The sequence below is a fragment of the Lepisosteus oculatus genome, chromosome 7, assembly GCF_040954835.1.
Source record: "Lepisosteus oculatus isolate fLepOcu1 chromosome 7, fLepOcu1.hap2, whole genome shotgun sequence".
NCBI lineage: Eukaryota > Metazoa > Chordata > Actinopteri > Semionotiformes > Lepisosteidae > Lepisosteus > Lepisosteus oculatus.
In genome coordinates, this window is record NC_090702.1 from 21,215,115 (window position 1) to 21,228,948 (window position 13,834).

The window sequence follows — 13,834 nt, forward strand, 5'->3', positions numbered from 1 at the left end:
TTCACTCCTATTTTAGCCTCATTGAGATGTCAAGTTGCAGTTCTTCTTCGCTAATGGAACTGCAAGTATTATTAAGGTATTGTTTCTTTTCAAGAGAGTTTATGCTATCATGTCTCTTGTCAACCGTCTTTGCTATGCATGTTGAGATCTTATTATTACAGGAGTCCTTGCTGGACTGTTTGCCAAGGATATGGCACTTTTCAGCTTTAGGGTGGTTGGTGGGGTGGAAAACAAACATCTAATCTATGACCAATTTTTGTTGTTGTTCAGAATTCACAGTCTGCAGATCTGCTGTGGCTTTGGTGTTTCTTAGTTCTCTGCAACATGTCCTGCTGTTAGAGAGGCTGAATCGGAAGAGTTATGGTCAACCTTAACTCTGTGTCTTCCTTAACCCTTAGGCCTCTGTGTCTGTTCAGTATGATGATGTGCTGAAGCAGTATTCTGGATCCATGAGGTCTTTTCAGTACAGGATACAGTGTTGCTCATGTGTGCATCCTTTATCAGTGTATATTTTATAGAAATATATTATTATTAAAGACAGGTGGAGCCAGCTGCCAGTTTAGGTTCTTAGTAGTTACTGAGTACCCTCTGAGTTCACAAGACATAAAGCTCTAGAGAGTCTTTGCTAAGCTTCAGATTCAGCAGTTTGTGGGGTTCACTGTCATTTCCTTGACTTTACAAATGGGGAGCAGGTAACACTGATGAACTTTGATGCAGAGCTCGGGAGATGGAAAATAACTGGGAGACTGGGAATCTCAAGAGATGAGACTGAAGGAGTTTGATGCAAGCCAAATGTATTTTAGGAGTCTTGATTAGCTAGAAACTATTTTTTGGTCACATTTCATAAAACAGGTTTATGTGAGCAGCATTGAATTCCAAGGATGCCTTTGTTTTGTCAAGTGCCTTGGTCTGTGGTGTAGTCTCTGAAAAACAAGAACTGAGCTTTAAGTTAATGTCTATAACCATGAAAACGCATCTGACATTTGTCTGAAAGGACAAAATGCATTTCAAATTAGAATGTAAGGTATTAACTTCAGCTGCGTCAAAGAAAATTGAAGTTAAAATTGTGGTTTTCATGACACAGCAAATACATCATGGTTAAAACAAGATTGCATTGCATTAAAATCTAATTATTTGATTCATAATATTTTTAAGATAATAAAGTTCATACAGTTTTCTTCATATACGAGTATTGCAGTAACAATTTGATTGTTTTTCATCTTCATCTCTACGAAATTAACAAATATTGTATTTTTCACACTTATGTGGAAAACACTGTGGAGTTTCCCCTTGTGATCAGTTGTCAGGTCACAATGTGCCCTTTTTATACATGCAGCCCATGAGATTCACTGTTGCCTCACAGCTCTGTATGTTTGCTTTTTGCAGGTTTTGACAGGGGAAAAGACGATGTCTTACAGCTCAAAGAAGACTCCACTCATTCCATGTCTAAAAGCAAGGTATGAATTGCATAATTTGTATTTATTTTTAAATTGTAGTGGTTTGGGACACATTTTATAAAATAAACGTGAAACAGCACATTTGTTGTACAGTACATTCGTAAATTCTATTGAGTCACACCTGCACTACCATTTTCTAGGATTTATGTACTGCTTCCCAAGGAGGAAGTTCTGCTGTGTGATCTTAGTTCCTATTTCCTTGTTAATTAATCTAGTAAGATTTGTTACCTTTGCCTTTCAATTATGTGCAATTTATTCAGTGAATTACAACAGTCATAAAAACTTTAATTTGTAATTTTTCATTAAAGCCATCAATTCCAAGGCATCATGTGAAATGATATCACATACTATAAACTATAAGCAATATACAGATATACAGCAGAATGAAGGGTGGGATGGAGCAGAAACAGCTAGTCGTTAATCAGAAAGGACAGTAATATGAAATTTTGTATAGTATTACACCAGGCCTTCGGATTGAAACACAGTCACTGTAGAAAAAAATAATCTGAAAGACAATATTATACGTAAGGACAAACGTTGTCGTCCTGCTCAGTGTATGACCAGGTGAGTGTCTGATTATCACACCCCATTGCCACCCCAGTTGGAAGCACTGAAATTGATTATTCTGGAAATCTTTTTATTGATATGACTGACATCTACTGTAGCTGTATCCTTGTATACAATTTCTGAAGTAGCTTTTTTATCCTAGCACAGTTTTGGAGGACACAGGCTTTGCAAATATAAGACAACTATCTTTGTGGACACTGCAAAAAGCATTTACAGTTTTAGCAATTTTATTGGATCATTGTTCTGAAGACTAAAGAATGTTTTTTTTTCAGAACGTCATCAGTTTCTTTTTTAAAGGGAAAAAAACATTTTATGTTTAATATTCATGGTATGACTATAGTTTATTTTAGGAAGTATTGTCAATTGAGCATACCCACTTTTGTATTTTAACCTGCAAAGTCTGCAAAACACTATATAAGCTAAAACTTAAAAAGTACATACTGTACATCTGTCTTTTCCATTTTAAAAACAAATTCAAGCTTTAGGCATTTTACTTTATATTAAAGCCTTAGGCACTTTTTTCAACTAAAATTATTTAAAACTGGAAAATTTTACTGGGGAATTCAGCTAGGATTTAAACTGAGGAACAGTCATAAACAATACTGTATCTCTTGCCCATACCGAGCTTTTTTTATTTAATTATTTATTTAATTAATTAATTATTGTCATTTATTTACCTGCATGTTTCATCTGCAATCCAGAGTCTGTGCTGGCATTTCACTTAGTCTGTTTCTCCAGAGTTAACTTGCCCTGCAACAGTTCCTCACTTTGAAACATTTACTGTGTTTCAATTGAAATCCCACCCCGAGTTCTAACCTTAGATTCCCATCCCACTCATTTTTAATCCTTACAAAATGTCCCTGTGTCTACTCTACATAAATCAGTAAATGTAATGCAATCAAATGCCATACAATACCTTGTTATACCAGTACTACTTCAGCAGGCAGTACTAATCTACAGTACATTACACAAATTATGTTTGTATGTTCTCCCTGTGTTTGTGTGCTCTGGTTTCCTCCTGTAGTCCAAAGACATACTGGTACTGTAGGTTAATTGGCTTCTGGGAAAATTGACCCTGGTGTGAGTGTGTGTGTCTGTGTAGCTGTGTATGTCCTGCGATGGACTAGCACCCCATCCAGGGTGTATCCTGCTTTATGCACATTGCTTGCCAGGATTAGGCTTCGGCTCCTCCTCAGCTCTGAACTGGAAGGATGGATGGATTGATTAATTTATTCACAGAATTTCAGTGAAAACATTGCCAATTGATTGATCAATCACCAGACACCATAAATGCTTCCTCTGAAGTAACATTATTTTAGAATCACACTAACTACCTGAACTATGCTAAGGAGGGCAGTAGATATGACAGTGCTTTTTAGATGTTGAGATGTAAATGTATTTCCTAGCTGGATAAAAATGTTAATACAAAATAATAATCAATGTTTGTACTAGAAATAAAAATGTGTAAACGTGTTTAACTTGCATGGAATATGGTGTTAATTGCTAATGGCTATAATGTTAAAGTGTTCAATGGCTTCATGTGAGAAGTTTAAGAATTTATCACAAACATTCTCATCATTGTAAAATAATACAATTTTTAAAAATGTATCAGCCCAGTTTCAGAAGAGACACTTTAAAATAATAGACACTAAAAATATTGGGCCACTTCTTTAGCAACTTCAAATTCTAATGTAATCACTTGAAGCAGTAAGAGCATGTAACTTAAAAGCCTTTTCGCTATTCTCTATTTTATAAAGTGACATATTAAGGTTAAATATTTATAATTTTATGTTAATTTTCATGTTCTTGCTGCCACTTCACTAGCATTTTTAAACACTGTTTTTTTGTGAAGATATGATATATTTTGTCTGAAAATAATTAGTGTTACATTAACATTTTTTTATCTAAAGTTAAAAAATATTTAAGAAATTATTTAAATAGCATTTTATTTTAAACAACAGTTTTATATGATTATTTTATAGAAAATACAGCTGGTTCATGACCATATTTTTGCCTTACAGTTCCATAGGCTGTAGACTGGGAGTTCATATACTGTAAAAGAGCAAATGCCAGTCTTTTTGTTAGACGTCTTCATAAAAGTCTTCATAAAATGTTGTCTTTGTCACTTCATAACCTTGACAATGGATATAATCAAAATGGGGAAAATGGAAGCTGTCATCTGTTAATTAAGTATAAATTGCATTTTACAGTGAGCAGTGTTAATAATATATCTTGTTAGCCTAATCAACAAAGATGTCTGGATACACTCCTCTTAATCTCTTGTTCTCTACTTTTCTGTGTTCTAGAGCCTAACATTTGGGATGCTACCTTTAAAATGAACATAGAACTCTTTACTTTCCTATTAATAGTGTGATTTTAAGAATCATTATGCTATCACACTGGGTATAATGTACCAAGGTTATATGCATAGATTTTCTAAGCTAAAGAGCCTATAGAGCTATGAAGGAAACATTTTCTCTGAAAGTCTCAAAGTTGATCTGTTTTCTGCTTCAGATTAAAATTGCATTAGTTCTTGTCTCTGATTATCCCTGCCACTTTACTTATTCATACACACAAACTGAACATACAGTACGTTTAGACAATACCTAACGTATTTTAAAATGAATAGTACTTTAAAAACATGGCAAAATATATTTTCACTGTGCAGAGCTGAACTGGTGGTTAATTGTTTCTTTGCAGTCGGAATCAAAGCTTTACAATGGCTCTGACAAGGATGTCTCCTCTTCTGGGAGCAAGCTTACGAAAAAGGAATCTCTCAAGGCAAGGACATTTAAAACATGGTTTACGTTCTTCGTGTTTTGTTTTTAATGAAGACATTTTCTCAGTGTTAGTAGTTACATTGCAACAACGATGAAAAAAAGACTTAATGGGTGTTTCGAAGGAAGGATGAACCAAATTCAGGAATTAATTATTTGAGGTTTACTTAAAAGCTACATTGTACACCAAACTTAGCTTCTTTGGATGGCATAGTGTTCTTTCACTACATGGTTATTTTGCTGCATCCATGACATTTTCACTGAGTTTTATGTTTTCAGGGCCAATTGATGATGGATTAAAGCACAAGCAGTCTAGAAATGGATGATTTGCCTGCCAAATCCAATAATTCAGCCTATAGTTACAGATCACAGTAATTTTCTATAATATTTGAGGGTTAGGACGTGGAGCAGAGATTTTAAATTGACTTCTGTCATTACTTCTCTGCACCTTTAAATATCTTCCTTCTAGCTATTAAAAAACATTTATTATATGTGTAAAGCTACATTTAAGAATAAATTATTTCATGATTATTTTGGCTTTGTTAAAAACAACATTGTTTCTACAGTTGTCTTTATCAGCCTTTTAAAATATTTTGGGAGGTTTAGTGTTTTCACGATCTGTATAAATAAATAAGAAAGGGAACCATTTATCACATAATAGTGATGCAAAGTAGTCATTCACAAAAATGTATTTTAAAGTGTCTCATTTACACTGTACCTGTAATGTATCGTATACAGCTAACCAGTCCTCCCTTACAATCAAAACATTTATATCCTTAGCTGTATTATATGTTTTGATGCAGAAAAAATACATCACCTCAAAGTGCACAGCTGTTGAAGGAGAATGAATTACAATTAGATACTGTATTGTTTCAGATGAATAATTGTGTCTTCTATTCTGTATACATCGCATGTGCAAAGGTTTGAGACACTTTGCATTGTTCTACTCATTTCAGTTAATGTTTATCATTCATTTTGCTGAAGCACAATTCTGTGGTAAATTTATATTTCAGTCATTCTTTTGTAAGATAGACCTGTATTTTGCAATGCATAACGTAGGGTTGGGTACTTCATATTTCCCGCTTAACATACAATCCTAAATTTTGATTCAGTTGCAATTCAGAATCCCAAGGCTCTGGTCAATGTGGATTAAACAGTGCTACTGTAAATGCTTACTTCTCATCCAAACTAAGCTGTACCAGCAACATTCAAAATGGCCACACTAGGTTCTCAGTAGATTAATGATGGTCTTCTAGCGTCCTGTTTGTGTCTGTGAATCTCAGTTGTCAAAGGCTTTTGCACAACAGTGTACGTGTTGCTCTGATCTCTTGTTTGTGTTTGTTGTAGGTCCAGAAGAAGAACTACAGGGAAGAAAAGAAGAGAGCTACTAAAGAGTTACTCAGCACAATTACAGATCCTTCAGTTATTGTCATGGCAGACTGGTTGAAGGTCAGAATGCTACATTAATATAAAACTGCAAACAAAGCTGCTCTTAATAAACATTAATGTCCTCCTTAAACCTTTGTAACACAAAAGGAGACAAGGAGCCAAACCATTTATTGTATGAAGTAAGTTGGAGTGTGTAAATCTGGCATGGAAAATTGGAGTATTACGTTACCATGCATTAAAGTTCTTTTTCTAGTCTCCCCCTGTAGTAGGAGAAAAACTACATACGTTACGCTCATCTGCTTTCAATTACTTCACCCGGAGTGTATTTAAGTGTTTGTCAGCAAAGGGGAAACATGAAAACTAGCATAATTTAATTATCTTAATACCTTTCTGCGTTCTATTGTCTCAGAAAAGTTGCTTTCTCTAACCAGTTTAGAGCATGGAGCAGTAAAAAGAATGAGGATTTTGTCAGTCCTTTGCCATTTTGAATTTGTGTCAGATCAGATAGAGTCAGGTAGTCCTTAATGAGAAAAGATTATAAAAATGCTGAGTGCGGTTAGGTAATACAGCAATAATGCGTACTGATGTATCAGACATTGAGATGTGGAATGTAATTGCTTATCCCATGTGTATTTGATGTCCAGCTTTAAAATCTGTGGGGTGGTCTTTCATGGGACAGAAAAAAGAGTTTTGTTCTACATTTTGAGGCATCTAGAAACTAGTCCTTTTTCTGGAACCCTCCTTTAAGCATCAGCACCAGGATGCTGGTACATACTGTAAACTGCAAAAAAGCCAAAATGGGTGACAAGAGATTTGATAATAAGATGGGACGACAGTTATTTTTCATCTAGCTTTCTTCATCAGTGGGTCAAATTTTAAATGGTGTACAGGCGGCCCCAGTACAAAGGAATGACTAAATGGTGTTTGTTTTAACCAAATAAGAAAAGCTTGAAATCTTTGTTCTGTTGCAGATTCGGGGGACACTGAAGAGCTGGACAAAGCTGTGGTGTGTGTTGAAGCCAGGGGTCCTGCTGATCTACAAGACCCCGAAAAATGGCCAGTGGGTGGGGACAGTGCTGCTCAATGCCTGCGAACTCATTGAGCGGCCATCCAAGAAGGACGGCTTCTGTTTCAAGCTCTTCCACCCACTGGAGCAGTCAATCTGGGCTGTCAAGGTGAGCCCAATTCCCACCACTGTCTCACTCAGCTAAACACCTGGCCTTGATCTTTGCCTCACATTCGCTCAGCGAAAATCAGGCAGTATGATGCAGCCTGAGGCCTATTCACCCTTCCAAGTCGTTCTGTTCAGCTGCATTTTTCAGTCAAGCAGGGACAGTCCTGAAAATTTGTTTTGCACGTAATGGGAGAAAGATGGAGGGTTGCTGAAAAGTATCATCTTAAAGATTATGCACAGTTTACTCTAAATCAGTTAATGTCTTTGATACGATATAACCAAAAGTTGGTTATAGCAAAAACATAATTTAAGTGTGTCCACAGCATTTGTTGTATGAATGAATGGCGAATGAAAAACAGATCAGCACAAATATCAGCACATTTTTCTAAATATGCAATATTCAAATGTATTCATACCCAGTAAGTATGTTGCAAATAAATGCTGTAAGAAATGCTGTAGGAAATTAGACAGCAATCTTACTTACTAGAAGCTTAGAAACTGTACAGCCAGAATTTACAATGAAATAGTCTCTTTTTGTTTAGTCTGAAAGATAAACTTTCATTTTAGGGCCCCAAAGGAGAAGCTGTGGGCTCCATTACTCAGCCTTTACCCAGCAGTCACCTCATTTTCCGGGCTGCTTCTGAATCTGATGGTAAGGATGTCAAAGAGCAAATCATGGTGGCAGTGAAAACTGGTCTGGGACATCAGACCTCACGGTTGCGTGACTTCATCCACAGCCTAGGTAGTGTTACATCATCCTGGAATTTCATTTTTTGTCCTTCCACATTAAATTCATTACCTTATTGATTAAATAAGGTATGTATTTACAACCAGTTTGGCTATACAGTAGTTTGAATGTAGTACTTTACATTGGTTGTTTATCCATAGTTAACCTTGCGTTTGTTGTGGTCATGTTTTTGAACATTCAGATCAATGTAAATTAAGGAGTGCACAATATCCAAGATAAGCTGTAATAATAACCATTAAAGTTGTTACACCGGTTGAAATCTCTGTTGGAGTTCGGCGACAGGGTGTCCGCTCGGTCCTGACTGTGCACGTCGGCGAGGGGCTGGCTGTCTGATCTGCTGTGCTGTGCGCGCAGGGCGGTGCTGGATGGATGCCCTGGAGCTGGCACTGAAGTGCTCCAGCCTGCTGAAGCGCACTATGATCAGGGAGGGGAAAGAGCACGAGCTGGGGTCCACCGGAGAGCACTCCCAGGTCAACTTGTACAGCCTGCTGCGGGCCAACAACCTGCCTGGCACCGAGAACTTCACGTGAGAGAGCTCGCCCTTGTCGCCTGTAGTCATGCCATTCCGTATGCATTCAGTGTGTGATCATGTAATTGAAGAAAACACATCTTCAGTTCACCCTTTCACAGTAGTGTGCAAAACCTGTTCTACTCCATTTGCCAGAAAATAGCTCAAATATGCTACTGTGTATATTTTTTCTTGATTGTATTTCCTTGTAAAGTAAAAATCCTTGTTTTTTTTTTTACTTTTTATTATTTTGTTTGTTTTAGCATCTGAGGCAAAAGTCTCAGATGTTATTAATTTCCTAAATGACTCTTCTCTAACTAGAAAACTGCGGAATAACTTCAGCACATTCTATTATACTTAATTCATTTGTATTAGAATTATAACTATATATTGAGGAACCATATATGCCTCCTGCGTGTGTATACTATGTATGAGACATTGTAAAAAGCTCATACTGTAATATACTGTATGATGCTTGAAAATTTTCACATACAGTGTGCAAATACTGAACGCAATATTTTAGTACTTCAACAGATGAATGTGCCGGTGTACTTGACAAAGAGACTGTACTTTCAAAGTACAATTTATGGTGCTGAGTATTTATTCATGTACTGTATACCTTTTTTTAGTATACTAATATCTTTTGTGTTTTTAAATATTACATATAATAGAAGCTCATGTTTGATTTAGTGTTTACGACTGTTGAACTCCCTTAAGACCAAGGCAGTAACAGTATTATCAAAATTCTGCCTTATAGTTGTGATAGCTTGAAATTCAAATTTTTTACTATGTTAGAATTTAATTATACCAAGTCAGTGAATCTGATTCAGTCAGTTTTAATCTGATTTGTGAGAATCACACTTTCTACTGATATAAACTCACTCTGAAAATTAAAGAATCATATCTGAGACATTTTCCCTCTTTATATGTGCCACAGGTTCAATGACAGCGAAATTGAACGGCACCACTTCAAGGACAGCGACCTCTACTCTGACAAGTCGGACCGGGAGAACGAACAGGACCACGAGGAGTCGGACAACGACGGGCTGGAGAAGAGTGAGGAGAGCGACTCTGACACCTCTGAGAGGCAGGACGACTCGTACGTGGATTTGGAGCCGAATGACATGTTGAGAGAGACTACCTATGTGGAGCAGTCCCACGAGGAGCTGGGAGAGGTGAGACAGGCCACACACCAGGAGATTTGGGCCTGACCAAGATGAGTCTGCACAGGTCCCTTGCCACACACATTTATTATTGTAATAGTGGTGTAATATCCAAAAGCTACGATAATGTGGATCTTTATTATCCTAGATAACCAAGGGGGTGGTCATTTCATCCCTAAGTGTATCATTAATATGCAGTATGTACAGTACCTGCCTATCTTACATCATGAGAGTGCTACAGCATTAATTAAAATATCACCTGATCCTAATCTCTATAATTAAACAAATTTAGAGGGTGAGATGTATTTCAGACCACACCTTAATCTTTCCAAAGGTGTCTTTATTTGCAAAAGAAGGAGTTCAAGTTCTTAGAAGCCTATGCAATTGCATCCAAATATATCATTTGGTTTTCCTTAACTGCCCTCATTTAATTAAGAAAGCCTACTGCGTAATTCTGATCTGATTAATTAATCTCAGAACATCAGGGATACAGGGCATGCATAGGGTATGAATACAAATGCTTTAAAGCTGCCATTATGTTGAAAATACTAGTGTACTGGGTGTAGTGAGGTTGGAAGATGTGTTTATATAGCGCTAAAGGTGGCTTCTCAAAGCACTTTACAGGATGACAATAACAATAAATAAGAAGAATACAACAATAAATAAGAAGAATACACAAAATAAAACACAATTACAATATATAGAGGAGACCGTGGATGGTGGTACTAAGAAGAGCAGAGGGGTGATGAATGGACCAGTTAAGTAAAGGCTTTTCTGAAGAAGAGGGTTTTGAGTCTGGATTTGAAGGAGTTTAGAGAAGGTGACTCTCTGATATCCTTGGGCAGAGAGTTCCAGAGCCTGGGGGCATAACAGGAGAAGGCCCTGTCACCCATACAATGTAGACCGGCTTGGGGACAGTAAGGAGACCAGAATTAGAAGAGCGAAGGTTGCGAGGTGGGGAGTAGGGCGATAATAGTTCAGACAGGTACTGGAGCGCGAAGCCATGCAGAACCTTATAGGTGAGATGAAATGGAGATTTAAATGAAATGGGTGTTATTTTAATACATAAATGAGTCATTTGCTATGAATAAGATGATACAAAAATTACAAAACAAAAAAGTTTTTAAACAAAGGAATATGTCTACTGTACTTTATTTAAAATTGCCTCTTGAAATGAAGGAGAATCTGTAACCCTTGTGCTCATATTACTAAGGCATTTGTCCAGTGCAGGCTTTAAGCTGAGCAAACAGACATTATAGCTAAAAGAGGCTTCTGTTCACTGTGCTTCAGTGGTTCACAGGTGTATTTGCTGATTAATTCATCTTGAAGCATCATAAACAGTATTACTATTGTTTCTCAGCATTAAAACGACTGAAAATGCTTTGAAACAAAATCAGTGTTTTATGATGGGATCAATGGATTATGTATTAGTAAAGTGTGTGAAGCAGGGGTCTCCAACCCTGGTCCTAGAGAACTACTATATAGCATATTTTATAGGTAACCATAAAATGCGTTTTGACAACCTTGGAACAGTTTAACTGTGATCTCTTTAGACACCTTATACATAACTAACCCTGGATAAGTGCATCTGCTAAGGCAAATCAGTAATAATATAATTAGGTATAGTCATTTTAGAGATCATTCTGAAATAACATCAGAATACCTTTTAGCTCTCAAAGACCAGACTTTGCTTAATTGAAGAAGCTTCTTCCTTAATCAGTTATTTCAAATTTTCCTAACCTTCAATAAATTGGATGTTTAAGCTATAAGACTGGGTTTGTCCAGCACCAGGGTTGAATACCTCTAATGTAACACATAGGATCTTTTGATGCAGTATTGTATGAATGTGTATGAGGGTTTGCTCTACATTTGTACTTAAGATCTGTCTAGATCCCACTTACTGGCTTTAGATGAACTGCATTAGGATATACTGTAGACTTGCTGGCCTGTTGGACACCTTTTACGTGGGGACCAGGCAGAACTGAATAGAAATCTACCCATAATGAAGAGAAATGTAAAGAAAAGAGATGGATCTGGTAATGCACATGAATAGTAAAGTCTTCATGAAATAAGAAGAAAGCTCCTTGAACGTACATTGTACAATTGTGGGGTAGAAACTTTCTGCCATTTGCTGACACAAAAAATAGTTGTTGGAATTTCAGATGAGTGAGAATGTGAATAATGGGTATGAAATGGAAAAACTGAGACATGGTCTAATTGCTAATTAATAGGAATGCCACTGGCACTTACTTTTATTTGATTTTCTTCTCATCCTGAAGTAAATTTGAATAATGTGTCCTCCCAAGGTCTGTTATAATGAGCAGTCAGATCATCTGTTTATTTTTTATCAGATATGGGAATATAAACTGCTGTTTGCATACCATTTCCAATTAATAGTGCAATTAATCAGGAGAATAGATGGACAAGTGATTAATTAAAATGTCAGGTTTAAATCCATTATATTATCTCAAATCCCTCTTACCGCTTTATTTTTTTCTTTGTGTTTTCATTTCAATACTTTGTGAGTCTTGATTGATGAAAGCATGAAGATCTAAGAATGTCTTCCTATTCCAGAATATTGGTCCTTTTCTCTCAGCTTTGTGCATTATTACAGTATGTTCATCAGAACGGTTTCCTTTCATGATTGAACTATTGAACTGTGCATTACCTTCATCTATTAGAATAAAAACACGATTGTGATTTAAGTAAGTTGTAAAATTTGAATTGACACAGAAGAAAGCTAAACTGAGGTATTTTAAACTCATTTACAGTGCAGAAAATCAGACATTTTTCAAGGTTGCACTTGTTTCTTTCTGGAAAAGGGGAATAATGGATTAAGATTTTAGTCTTAAAATTTGAGGAATACGTTATCTTAGAAAATAATGTCAAGCCATCAGTATAAGAAAGACCATTCTTAAATCATTTCTGTCTCGTCATCCAACAATGCTCAGCAGTGAAATTGTATTATATTCTGTGCAGAACATCAAAACTGTTTCAAAGACTTGTGACTTCATACATCTTATGGTTCTGTAAAAAATGGAGTACATTACAGACTTAATGTGGCTTCAGTGAGCTTACGGTGGATTCAGGTTGATTAAAATGGATGCTTTTTAATTAGCACTTGTCGAGGCCCACTCAGCTGGGTGAAGTTTACATTTAACCAGCACCTCAACTCATCAACCACATTTCACTATTTGAAACATCAATTACATTTAAATTACATGCATTTATTTCCCAGACGCTTTTATCCAAAGCGACTTACAATCACACCTCATTACAATGCAAAGGATGCTTAAATAGCCCCAAATAGCATAAAATATAATAAAAATGCATAAAACAGTAAGCACACCATTAATTAAGTGCTTGGATGTTACACGGTGCTAAGAAGCTTCAGTTTTGCTTCAGACAGGAAGAAGTACCATAAGAGCATAGTCAGTAAGGAGGGTTGGTCACAAACATGTGGAGATAGGTACAGTACATCCTGAAAAGATGGGTTTTCACTTTCTTCTGGAAAGATGGTGAATGTCTGTGGTTCTGATTGAGGATGGCAGGTTAACACGCTAAGTATAGTGCACACAAACACAGTATAGTCACTAAGCTAAAGAAATCATTCAAAACTCAGTGCAGTGCTGCTACTATTTATCAGTCACCACAACTGAAACTGAAACTCAATAGAACCTAAAGCAGTAAAAGAAAATCCGATTCCAGAAGATTAAATGATGTTCTGTGCTGGTGGGGTACAATACACAATTGCTGCTTCTCCATCTATAGTTTTCTGGTTTTGTATCGTGCACAGGCTGGAGAGGCTTCACAGACAGAGACAGTGTCAGAGGAAAACAAGAGTCTGATATGGACATTGCTCAAGCAGGTTCGTCCAGGCATGGACCTATCCAAGGTAGTGCTGCCCACCTTCATCCTGGAGCCTCGCTCCTTCCTGGACAAGCTTTCCGATTACTACTACCATGCAGACTTCCTCTCTGAGTGAGTACTTCCGTACCCTAATGGATAGCAGAAATACAGTCTGTAGTCTTCTGAGAAAACAGACTTCTGC

General features: G+C 36.6%; 1 protein-coding gene across 9 annotated transcripts in view; it reads left to right on the forward strand.

The window, feature by feature from the left end:
* osbpl8 (oxysterol binding protein-like 8) overlaps positions 1-13,834 on the forward strand; it is a 120,379-nt gene that overhangs the window by 92,803 nt on the left and 13,742 nt on the right. For all 9 annotated transcript variants that reach the window (XM_015352872.2, XM_015352875.2, XM_069192269.1 and 6 more), the window contains 8 exons: positions 1,387-1,457; positions 4,725-4,805; positions 6,149-6,250; positions 7,162-7,365; positions 7,932-8,016; positions 8,467-8,638; positions 9,558-9,795; positions 13,580-13,764. In XM_015352872.2, the coding sequence (XP_015208358.1) occupies positions 1,387-1,457; positions 4,725-4,805; positions 6,149-6,250; positions 7,162-7,365; positions 7,932-8,016; positions 8,467-8,638; positions 9,558-9,795; positions 13,580-13,764 (1,138 nt within the window). The remainder of the gene's footprint in view (positions 1-1,386; positions 1,458-4,724; positions 4,806-6,148; positions 6,251-7,161; positions 7,366-7,931; positions 8,017-8,466; positions 8,639-9,557; positions 9,796-13,579; positions 13,765-13,834) is intronic.